The following is a 12,353-nucleotide window of genomic DNA, read 5'->3' as shown; positions in this document are numbered from 1 at the left end:
GCCAGGAGAAAACAATTTGGTCATGCAGACAACCAGTCAGGAGAAAACAATACAGTCATGCAGACAACCAGTCCAGAGAAAACAAAATGGTCATGCAGACAACTTACAGCCGGGAGAAAACAATACGGTCATGCAGACAACCAGCTAGGAGAAAACAATATGGTCATGCAGACAACTAGCCAGGAGAAAACAATACGTTCATGCAGACAACCAGCCAGGAGAAAACAATACGGTCATGCAGACAACTTACAGCCAGGAGAAAACAATACAGTCATGCAGACAGCTTACAGCCAGGAGAAAACAATATGGTCATGCAGACAACTTACAGCCAGGAGAAAACAATATGGTAATGCAGACAACTTACAGCCAGGAGAAAACAATACGGTCATGCAGACAACTTACAGCCAGGAGAAAACAATATGGTCATGCAGAAAACTTACACTCCCACCTTTTCAGCTATAAGTTGTATAAAAGAAGCTGAAAAAACTGAAAAATTTAAGCTATTCCAGTGGTGAAGATGTATAAAGTCCTGAATACTACCCAGATGACTTGGACTGAATTAGTGGCTTGGGTGTTTAATGGAGTCACAGGGTAGGATGATATGGCCATCCTGAGGGTGGATCATGCCTGATTCTAGCTACTATTCTCAGACATAATTCATACTAGAGGGCAGAGATAGAATCATATATGTGGCAGTGGGTACAGGCGTGATATGGATGTGGCCATCAAGAGGGTGTTGATTTTAGCTATCCCTATCAGGCACAACCTATGCTGTAGGGCAGGGATGTAATCATACAGGTGGTGGTTGGTGCAGGCATTATGTGGGTGTGGCCATCCTGATAGAGAATCCTGAATAACTTAGCTACCAGTCTCAGACACAACCCATGCTGGAGGGCGGGGAAGGAATGACAGAGCAGATGGCTGGTTTAGGCATGGTGTGGGCATTACCATCCAAGCTACTGACAGTAGCTCTTTACAGTCGCACATGTGAGATCATGATGCAAGCAAATAGAGTGGCACATGTGATGTCTGGTAACATTTGCCCACATCACCTCCGAAAGGAATGGCTTAAGACCATTCAAACAAAAAGGTTGTCATGTCCAGAATGCCAAGAGCACCAAACTCCCCAAAATCTACCTGGATGATGTCACTCCTGATGACACTTGCCCTAGGGCATCTGAGGGAAAAATGGATCCTCACCCCTCAGGAATGAATAGGCTTGAGTATGGAGGAAGGATGTTTGCAGTTAGTAGGCAGAGTGGAAAAATGAACCTGGAAAAAAGACATATTTGAGTTGTTGCCATAATAAGTCAGAAGACATTCTTGTAGTTAATGTAGTTAATCTGACAAATACCAGACAACCTTTTGTGTAAATATCTAAAATAGAATAGCAGAAGTTCAGCAGCCATGAATCCTTGGAAAAACTATAGAAATGTACTTTACTAAATAAAAACATTTAATTATAATAGTTCAAGAAATTAAAACAATGTGATACTAACATTTGCCTGATGGTGAACTGTGATGGTATGATTCTTATAGTAATCGCTGGTAACTTGAAATGCACCCTAAGGAAATAAATAAAAGGAAAAGCAGCCTTCTGAGCCTCAACAGGCAAACAAGACAACATGTCAAATCTTCTAAGGGTAATTTTGAGAAAAATCTAGTAATCACATCCAAGGATAACCATAGGGCCTTTTACAGCTACATAGCCTAAAAGGTGGAACCCAAGCATGTGCTGAATCAGTTACTAACAGTTTCACACACACACTGATCCCACAGAGATAGCAAACCTACAAGCAGACAGATTCAATTAAAGTTTCACTCCCCTATCCCTTCCAAAAATCTTGCCCTCAACTCCTCCCCCACCCCACATATCTGAAGAGTAGGTCATTAAATCCTTGTCTAAGGAAAGAAAATGCAGCCTCTATGGGACCAGACGGCATCCCTGACTGTCTTCTAAACAAAATAAAACATCAACTAGTATCACCACTAAGTACCCTATTCAATCATAGCCTATCCACAGGCTTTGTTCCTGCAGGATGGAGAACAGCAACAGTTATCCCCTCCACAAAGGTGGCTTAGCAACAGACCTGTGGAATTATAGACCCATAAGTCTGACCAGCCTCATCTGTAAGGCCATGGAACGTATCATCATGGATCTCATAAATAAAGACATAGGAGACCTCCAAACCCTGGGTCTGACCCAATATGGCTTGGTCAAGGGTGAATCCTGCCCATTAAACCTGGTGGATGTCTTCGAAAATGTGACCAGGGTCATTGATGAGGGCATATCTGTGCACATAGCATACCTCGACTTGGCAAAGGCATTTGACACAATCCCACACTCAGACATTACCGATAAACTTAACAAACTGAATTTAAACCCCTTTGTTGTAAGATGGGTTGCCAACTGGCTTACAAACCAGTCACACACTATCAGAGTGGGTGACTCCACATAAACCAGCAGACCTGTCATCAGAAGGTTGCCACAAGGGTCAGTGCTGGGCCCCCTACTATTTGGTATATACTTCACAGAAGTTCAGGCCAAAACAAAGAGGCTGGGCCTGATGAAATTTGTGGACGGCTGCAAACTGGGTGCAATTATTGAATCCCCAAATGATGTCAGTATACTTAGGAAGGTCTTATGCAGACCACTGACTGGTGTCTTAGTTCTGGTCTCAAACTGAATGCAAAGAAATGCATCATCATTCCCTTTGGTAAAAACAATGTCCCTTCACACTATCAAATTAACAACAATACCCTATGTACCAACAAAGTGGTAAGGGAACTGGGATCACAAGTAGACTGCAACCTTAACAATGGCCACCATGTGTCTACTGTAGTAAGGACGACCTTCTACACAGCACATTTGATTAGCAAAGACATCACCTCTATAGTAAAGGACGTTTTAGCCCCTCTATACTCGTCACTAATTAAATCCATAATTGAGTGTAAGAACCCTTTTGGCATGTACCATATGAAGTACCTGCAGCAAGTGGAGCGACCTCAGAGGTTTCTAACAAAGAAGATCAAGGGACTCCAGCATGTGCCTTACACAGACCAACTAAAGTCTCTGTTGCTTTATTCTGTATCATATAGACTTCTTAGGGGAGAGTTATGCCTGGTTTACAGAGCAATCTCCGACCCAAACCTAATGAATCTGCTGAACATCGGTAAATCCCCATTGAACTTGTCCCTCAAACCAAGCTTCTCGAAGTCTTTATTGATGAACAGATAAAATTTGATATACACATTCAAGCCAACATCAAGAAAACCCAACAAAAGCTAGGTATGCTTTACTGCCATAACCGCTACCTAACCACCTCAACCAGGCTAACCCTCTCCACCACTTACCTCCTCCATTCTCTCCTTTGTGGAGCTTCAATTCTCATCAACCTTCAAAGTACCCTCAAAGCTAAGCTGGCATCCTGCTACTATAACATTTCCAAGTTTGCTACAAATTCCAAATCTTCTTCTCACCACTGCGTCTCCTTACATTCAGTGAATTGGTCAGAACTCCCTAATTATCTATCTCATTCAATTCTCCACTGCCCATAAACTCATTTTCAATCCTTCCCACTCCCTTTCATTATCCACTCTCACAATGCACCATCATGGCCGTTCTCTTAGATCCACCAATCAGGACCTACCTGAACTGCACAAACCTCTTCGCAATCCAGGCCAATCTCTATTAGCCTTCTCTCTTGCACAAAAATGGAACTCCCTTCCTCCCCATATTCAACTACCCAAAATCAATATGCGTTTAAGTCCCTGCTACACTCTTACCTATCCTCCACCTGGGAATGTTCCATCTCACATCCCTCCTAAATTTCTCCTATTCCTTTCTCGCAATTAATCTCCATATCTCTCAAGCACTAGCTTTATGTAATTTATTTTTTTTCACTACATGTTGCTTCAAAAATTGTATTAACTGCCAATAAATGTGAATGTATCTTGCAGCTTTCTCCTATAACTGTATTAACTGCCAACACATTTTGTATTGTACGTGGAGCTTCCTCTCCTATAATTGTATTAACTGCCAATATTATTTTTTTTTGTACTAACCGCTCGATTTCTTGTATATACTTTCTTGTATTAACTGGCAAAATAATTTTGAATGTACTTGGAGCTTTTCTCCCCCGGGCCTCCATTGAAAAAGTGCTCAATGTGGCCCAATAGACTTTCCCAGTTAACAAACTACAAATAAATAAATAAAAATAAATAAATCAAACGGGACTAGAGCTACCCATTCCAGGGACCTAAATATGGCCTGCAATTTGAATAGGACATGGAGGAGGGGCAGATTTGTCTCCCAGTGACTGCCACGTCTTTGGAATAGGCTGCCAATTCATTTGAAGCAGAGCACCTCTATGACACTGTTCAAAAGGAACCTGGATGATTGGATGGGGCACCATAAATTCTTACTGGGGATAGTGCCCATAACCTTCCTGGACATGGGTAGTCATTGATAAATACAATCCTGGGTATTAACTAGAGTATCTATGGTATTACATTGAGATGAAACGGCTAGGCTTGAAATGACCAGGTCGATAGCCTAGTAACCTCCTATGACCCTATGAGCCTATGAGCCTTATAATTAGGAACCCAGGTTTCAGAATGCTAAGATGATAGAGTACATTTTCTTGTTCCATTTAAATTTGTGCCATATGATAAAATGAGAGTCTGCAAGTACAAAAATGCAGTGACTGTGGTACAGTTTTATGTGCATGTTTGTGGGTTAAAGAGTATAATCTGTCTGTCAGGGAAGGCAGGACACCCCAGCTTTAATACAACTACCACCACAGGAAGGATGGCCGTTCACGGTTTGAGAAGTAGGACAGCAAGGATAAGCAAAGAATAAGAGAATAAGAATGCTGGGATAGCTTAGTCTTCTTGCAGTAAATTAGTAAGCCCACCCTCAGACTACGGAAGGTGGTGACATGGCAGGAGATGGATTCTAACAGGAAATAAAGTTCTTAGAAAGGAAAGTGAGCATCTCCATCCTAGTTCTAATCAGCAGAGAAGGGGTGGAGTCATGGCAGAAGTGAGGAAATCTGGAGACACAGTAATCATGCACAGTGTAATTCATGGACAATGAATCAGCTTTGAAAAGGACAGCAGAGGTCTGTGACTACAGAATCTTGTACTCAGTCTTTTTGAAAGTGTTTTCAGAAGTGAATGGCATATTCATTCATTCATTCACTCATTCATTCATTCATTCATTAATTCATTCATTCTACAATAACTGCTTTATCCATTTCAGGTTACATGAGAGCTGAAGCCCTTCCTGTCAATCAATAGAGACATTAATTCTGGATAAAACTGCCAGCATACCCACGCAGACCCCCCACACACACACACACACACACGCGCACACACACACACACACACACACACACACACACACACAGACATGCACACTCATTCGGGTCTATATTATAACATCGAAGTTCAAAAACTTCGAATGTTATAATATCGAACCCAGTAGAGTGAATGCTTGAAATAGCGAAGCTGCAGAACACCGAATACTTTCCTAGGGAAAGTATTCAGTGGGCTGTTTCTGCAGCTTCACTATTTCTTCAACTGTGGAGCGAAGGTTATGGACTGGGTTAAGGTAAGTGTGCGAATGAAGGTGAGTGTGCGATTGGGCGTGGGTTAGTTGAGTTAGGGTTAGGGTGCAGTCAGGTAAATGTGCGATTGTGTGGCCGTGAGGGTTAGGGTGGGGCAGGTGGGTTATGGAGTGGGTAAGGTGAGTGTGCGGTAGTTAGGGACCTTAGGGTTAGGGTTGGGTTAAGGTAAGTGGGTAGCAAGTGGTGTATGTCTGGTTTAGTGTAGGGTTTTGTGAAGTGTACATGTGTGGATTATTTATTTTGGTGTGCTTGAGTTGTGTGTATGTTTGTCAGAACAGCAAATATTTTCCCTGGGAAAAAATTCGCTATTCTGACTGTTTGGTTTTCTGGTGTTTTGATTGAATGGGTTCGATATTATAACATTCGAAGTTTTTAGACTTCGATGTTATAATATAGACCCACTCATTCATTCAGATATGGTAGTGTGCAACTCTGTGCGATAGAAGAACTGGGTAAGTGCAACAAGAAAAAGTATTACAGGGCAGAGCACCAAGATTTAAATAAGGAATCATAAGAGACAGGAGGAAGGCATTTATGAAGACGAGAAGGAAGCAACCTATAAAAGTTCAAAGGGCTTAGAAAATTGTAGATAAGATCATGCAAAAATGGCCATTTAAAGGAATCACATAGAAGGCTGTGTAAAATAAGTTTCTCAGATACATTAAAAGCACACTGTACCTCAGTCTGATATTTCATGACTGAAAAAGCAGAGGGGGTATAGTATGAGGAAGCTGGAAATAAGGCTCTGTACTGATAAACTTCTTAATCTTGGTATTTACAGGATAATGAAAAAGGCAGGGTTCGAGTATGGCGGGGGTACGAATGTGGCTAGTCAGATGCAAAGTGAAGTAATAAGGAAAGATACAGAGGAGGAACTTTGGGATTTCTCAAGAGGGTATGTGGCACAGGACAGTTGAACTGTCATGCTACAAGAGTTGGCTTATGTACTTGAAAGGCAATTATATCAAGTTATTAGAGCATTAAAGGGCAATTTCTTGTCCTGATAATCCATATGAGGTGCATGAAGTACTGAACAAGATTTTTCCCATGAGACAATATTTTCAGTCTCCTCTTCAGGAAAAAATATAATTTATAAAACTTGTTTTCATCATGCAAAAGGCAATGAGAATCAGTGTTGGCCTTTAACCTCTATGACATCAGCACAAGGAAAATGTGAGGTGCCTCCAAAGACTTTCTTAGATGCATACGGCAAATCTGCAGAGTGGTGTGCATTAAAGTATATTGACCTATCTCTAAGATGATATCACTGAGGAAAACATTCAATTTAATTGAGCTATGGTTTTACTAAAAAGCTTACAATGTTTTGGTTGTTTTGTTAAAAATGGGCCAAATAAATAAGAAATGACCAATCATGGCAAAGTGTAGCCCAGTACTTAGTCACCAGATGCAATAATGCACTAATAAAGTGTGACATTGCACTTTAGGATCAAAGACACTTTCTTCAAATGTGTCGTTTGCTATAAACGAAGTAAGTCACTACAGCAGCTTCTAATTCAGTGTGCAACTCTCAGCACATATTGCCTCAGACTCATAGTTCAAACCCAGCTTCTGTGCATGGGACTTCTGACTAGTCACCAATAAGCTGTTTCATTGATGGCATGCTGTGATATCATCTGCCTGACTTTGTGACTAGGTTTATAGCTTAGAGTTGCTGGTCAGAATGTGAACGCTGTAGCTATCCCAACTCACTTGTCTAGCAAGAAGCTATAACACAAGTCAATGTAAATGAATGCTGCTAAAATTTCAGTGGGAGTAGCAAATTAGCCATTAAATCTATCCTCCTAAGAGCACTCATCTGCTGGTGGTTGTGAACAGTCATGTTAGAAGATTGTCTGGTTATTTCTCCTTTCTGGTATCCTTTATTCACTAAATGCATCAGTGGAACACAAAATATAACAAAAATATTACAGTTACTGTAGCATTTTGACAAGGTAACACTACATTCATCCCCTTCATGAAAGGATAAGGAAGTTGTCCCATCAGTCTTAAATTGGTTTAGGCATAACATTTAATGAGTTTTATTTTTTACAGTCTAACTCAGTTACTTTACATGCTTTAGTCATTTACAGTCGTTCTCTCAGTGGGACACAGCAATGGTGATAATAAAAATATTTTAAACCTTGTACATTGATCATCCTGTAAACATATACTGTAAATTTCTTTTCACTCTCCCTAGTCCACTCCTTTGTACTTTTGCTCTTCTGTTCTTACTTAAACTGTCTCCACTGACCCTTTGTTGTACCATCACTCTTCAGTTCCAACAACTATTAGACTCCCCCTAAGACCATACTGATATCCTGCCTCTTGCTTCTCCTTTCTGTGCCCCTATAATCCTACTACCTCCAGCATTTTACACTATCTTGCCTTTTTCTTTTCTTTCCCCCCTTTTTTTTACTCTTTCTACTATCTCCAATATAACCTTACTCAGTCCACTATATCACCACCTAACAGAATCTGTATCACTATCTACAGTCTACCTACTTCATTTTTGCCTTCCTAAACTTCAACTTTATTTTATCTGTTTACGATACTAACCTGCTTATTAGACTCATTACATAAACCATTTTCAAGCATTCAGCCTTTACCTACTTATTGTCAAGATTACCTACTAGTTAACATTTTTAACATCTGATTATTTTTTTATATGATACTGTAGCTTCTCTGCTAAGCACCTGTCTGAATTTAGTTTGTCATCTAATCAGTTTTGTATTAGAAAAATGTATATGCATTATTATTGCCTTATTATATTACTTTTATGTGTATAGTTAGTTTATTTAAGTGACTACAAACTCTGTAATGTCTTAGACCGATAGTGGAGCTTTTCTCCTCGGGCCTCTGCTGAAAATGGACATGTATCCAGCCAGACTAGCCCGGTTAACAAATGTAAAATAAAATAAATAAATATACAATAATTAAACAGTAGAACATCTTGAAATGTGAACATTGCTGAAGCTGCAAAGAAATAAAATTACTAGACTGTAAATTATTAATGTAATTATATACAAAAGTACTAAACATTATGACCGAATTTCAGTGTTTCACAGTCTACGGTAAACCTATACATAAAATAAATTATATGATCTCCTAGCACAATATTCATCAAGATACATTGGTGTCTATGTTGCTGCCTTCAAGAACTCATCATGTATGCTTGTCAGTATCAGAAAGGATAGAAACAGGATGTGATTCAAACACAAGATCATACTCAGTGGTCTGTTTCAAACCTAAGTTGTTTCTGTCACTTTGTAAGGGTTTTAAAAGGCAATAATTCCTATAATTCCTTATGTAAATATGTCTGTCATCGGTTGACTATGGGACTCTTGGGCTCTGTAGTCTTTTAGGTGTGCTTACAGTAAAGAGTTAAGCATTTTTTTTCCGACCCACTTCCTTCAATAATAGGCCCCCTGCTCAGCTATATATACAAGCCTTTCTCTTGGCATCTGTGTAGGACTTCATTTTATCTTTCTGGTAACAGGCACTTAGAATTACCAATCACTCTTTTTACCTTTAAGAGATGCCTCTAGAATCCACGATTCAGACACAGCTGCTACAGGTGGTGCCTCTAGCAATCACGATTCAGACACAGCTGCTACAGCTGGTGCCCCTAGCACTCACGATTCAGACACAGCTGCTACAGGTGGTGCCTCTACCCCTCGCGATTCAGACACAGCTGCTACAGGTGGTGCCTCTACCCCTCGCAATTCAGACACAGCTGCTACAGGTGGTGCCTCTACCACTCGCGATTCAGACACAGCTGCTACAGGTGGTGCCTCTAGCACTCGCGATTCAGACACAGCTGCTACAGGTGGTGCCTCTAGCACTCGCGATTCAGACACAGCTGCTACAGGTGGTGCCTCTAGCACTCACTATTCAGACACAGCTGCTACAGGTGGTGCCTCTAGCACTCACGACTCAGACACAGCTGCTACAGTTGGTGCCTCTAGCACTCATGATTCAGACACAGCTGCTACAGGTGGTGCCTCTAGCACTCAAGACTCAGACACAGCTGTTACAGGTGGTGCCTCTAGCACTCACGACTCAGACACAGCTGCTACAGGTGGTGCCTCTAGCACTCACGACTCAGACACAGCTGCTACAGGTGGTGCCTCTAGCACTCACGACTCAGACACAGCTGCTACAGCTGGTGCCTCTAGCACTCACGACTCAGACACAGCTGCTACAGGTGGTGCCTCTAGCACTCACGACTCAGACACAGCTGCTACAGCTGGTGCCTCTAGCACTCACGACTCAGACACAGCTGCTACAGGTGGTGCCTCTAGCACTCACGACTCAGACACAGCTGCTACAGCTGGTGCCTCTAGCACTCACGACACAGACACAGCTGCTACAGGTGGCGCCTCTAGCACTCACGACTCAGACACAGCTGCTACAGCTGGTGCCTCTAGCACTCACGACTCAGACACAGCTGCTACAGGTGGCGCCTCTAGCACTCACGACTCAGACACAGCTGCTACAGCTGGTGCCTCTAGCACTCACGACTCAGACACAGCTGCTACAGCTGGTGCCTCTAGCACTCACGATTCAGACACAGCTCCTACAGCTGGTGCCTCTAGCACTCACGATTCAGACACAGCTGCTACAGCTGGTGCCTCTAGCACTCACGATTCAGACACAGCTGCTACAGCTGGTGCCTCTAGCACTCACGATTCAGACACAGCTGCTACAGCTGGTGCCTCTAGCACTCACGATTCAGACACAGCTGCTACAGGTGGTGCCTCTGGCACTCACGATTCAGACACAGCTGCTACAGGTGGTGCCTCTAGCACTCACGATTCAGACACAGCTGCTACAGGTGGTGCCTCTAGCACTCACGACTCAGACACAGCTGCTACAGGTGGTGCCGCTAGCACTCACGACTCAGACACAGCTGCTACAGGTGGTGCCTCTAGCGCTCACGATTCAGACACTGCTGCTACAGGTGGTGCCTCTACCACTCACAATTCAGACACAGCTGCTACAGGTGGTGCCTCTAGCGCTCACGATTCAGACACTGCTGCTACAGGTGGTGCCTCTAGCACTCACGATTCAGACACAGCTGCTACAGGTGGTGCCTCTAGCGCTCACGATTCAGACACAGCTGCTACAGGTGGTGCCTCTAGCACTCACGATTCAGACACAGCTGCTAAAGGTGGTGCCTCTAGCACTCACGACTCAGACACAGCTGCTACAGGTGCTGCCTCTAGCACTCACGACTCAGACACAGCTGCTACAGGTGGTGCCTCTAGCACTCATGATTCAGACACAGCTGCTACAGGTGGTGCCTCTAGCACTCACGATTCAGACACAGCTTCTACAGGTGGTGCCCCTAGCGCTCACGATTCAGACACAGCTGCTACAGGTGGTGCCTCTAGCACTCACGATTCAGACACAGCTGCTACAGGTGGTGCCTCTAGCACTCACGATTCAGACACAGCTGCTACAGGTGGTGCCTCTAGCACTTACGATTCAGACACAGCTGCTACAGGTGGTGCCTCTAGCACTCACGATTCAGACACAGCTGCTACAGGTGGTGCCTCTACCACTCAGATTCAGACACAGCTGCTACAGGTGGTGCCTCTAGCACTCACGATTCAGACACAGCTGCTACAGGTGGTGCCTCTAGCACTCACGATTCAGACACAGCTGCTACAGGTGGTGCCTCTAGCACTCACGATTCAGACACAGCTGCTACAGGTGGTGCCTCTAGTGCTCACGATTCAGACACAGCTGCTACAGGTGGTGCCTCTACCACTCACGATTCAGACACAGCTGCTACAGGTGGTGCCTCTAGCACTCACGATTCAGACACAGCTGCTACAGGTGGTGCCTCTAGCGCTCACGATTTAGACACAGCTGCTACAGGTGGTGCCTCTAGCACTCACGATTCAGACACAGCTGCTACAGGTGGTGCCTCTAGTGCTCACGATTCAGACACAGCTGCTACAGGTGGTGCCTCTACCACTCACAATTCAGACACAGCTGCTACAGGTGGTGCCTCTAGCACTCACGATTCAGACACAGCTGCTACAGGTGGTGCCTCTAGCGCTCACGATTCAGACACAGCTGCTACAGGTGGTGCCTCTAGCACTCATGATTCAGACACAGCTGCTACAGGTGGTGCCTCTACCACTCACAATTCAGACATAGCTGCTACAGCTGGTGCCTCTAGTGCTCACGATTCAGACACTGCTGCTACAGGTGGTGCCTCTAGCACTCACGATTCAGACACAGCTGCTACAGGTGGTGCCTCTAGCACTCACAATTCAGACACAGCTGCTACAGGTGGTGCCTCTAGCACTCACGATTCAGACACAGCTGCTACAGGTGGTGCCTCTAGCACTCACAATTCTGACCCAACTGCTACAGGCGGTATATTATCTCTAGAATCACATTGTTCCTGAGAAAGTGACAGAGTGATAGGGCTGCATTTTCATGCCACTCTTTACTTTCTTTTTTCCACCTCCTCCAATTTACACATTCTGAATGTATCTGTATATTCTTTCACTTCTCTACTATATTACCCCTTCTCTTTTTACAGTTTTGCTGCAAACCACTTTACTTTCTTTTTTCCACCTCCTCCAATTGAGACATTCTGAATGTATCTGTATATTCTTCCACTTCTCTACTACATTACCCCCTTCTCTTTTTACAGTTTTGCTGCAAACTTTATTTTAATTTCAAAATTCTTCCACACAATGATAC

General features: G+C 43.4%; 1 protein-coding gene across 1 annotated transcript; it reads left to right on the top strand.

Annotated features, from left to right (window-relative positions):
- Positions 1 to 200: 200 nt before the first annotated feature.
- Positions 201 to 12,052, top strand: LOC122787828 (dentin sialophosphoprotein-like). Its single transcript, XM_044054740.1, has 4 exons — positions 201 to 346; positions 6,412 to 6,525; positions 9,164 to 11,136; positions 11,199 to 12,052. The coding sequence occupies exons 1-4, from the start codon at positions 201 to 203 to the stop codon at positions 12,050 to 12,052; spliced, it is 3,087 nt and encodes a 1,028-aa protein (XP_043910675.1).
- Positions 12,053 to 12,353: the final 301 nt, after the last annotated feature.

This window comes from Protopterus annectens, chromosome 13.part0, assembly GCF_019279795.1.
Source record: "Protopterus annectens isolate FY-2018-M chromosome 13.part0, PAN1.0, whole genome shotgun sequence".
Taxonomy (NCBI): Eukaryota; Metazoa; Chordata; order Ceratodontiformes; family Protopteridae; genus Protopterus; species Protopterus annectens.
The sequence above is the reverse complement of the archived record's forward strand: the minus strand, read 5'-3'. Positions and strand labels throughout refer to the sequence as shown.

Bases quoted from the DNA above. Each gene is read 5' to 3' on its own strand.
- LOC122787828 (XM_044054740.1), top strand. From the start codon at position 201: ATGCAGACAACCAGCCAGGAGAAAACAATACGGTCATGCAGACAACTT. The intron at 6,526-9,163 runs GTATGTGGCACA...TTTACCTTTAAG, and splicing joins CTTTGGGATTTCTCAAGAGG to AGATGCCTCTAGAATCCACG. The intron at 11,137-11,198 runs GTGGTGCCTCTA...TCTACCACTCAG, and splicing joins TTCAGACACAGCTGCTACAG to ATTCAGACACAGCTGCTACA.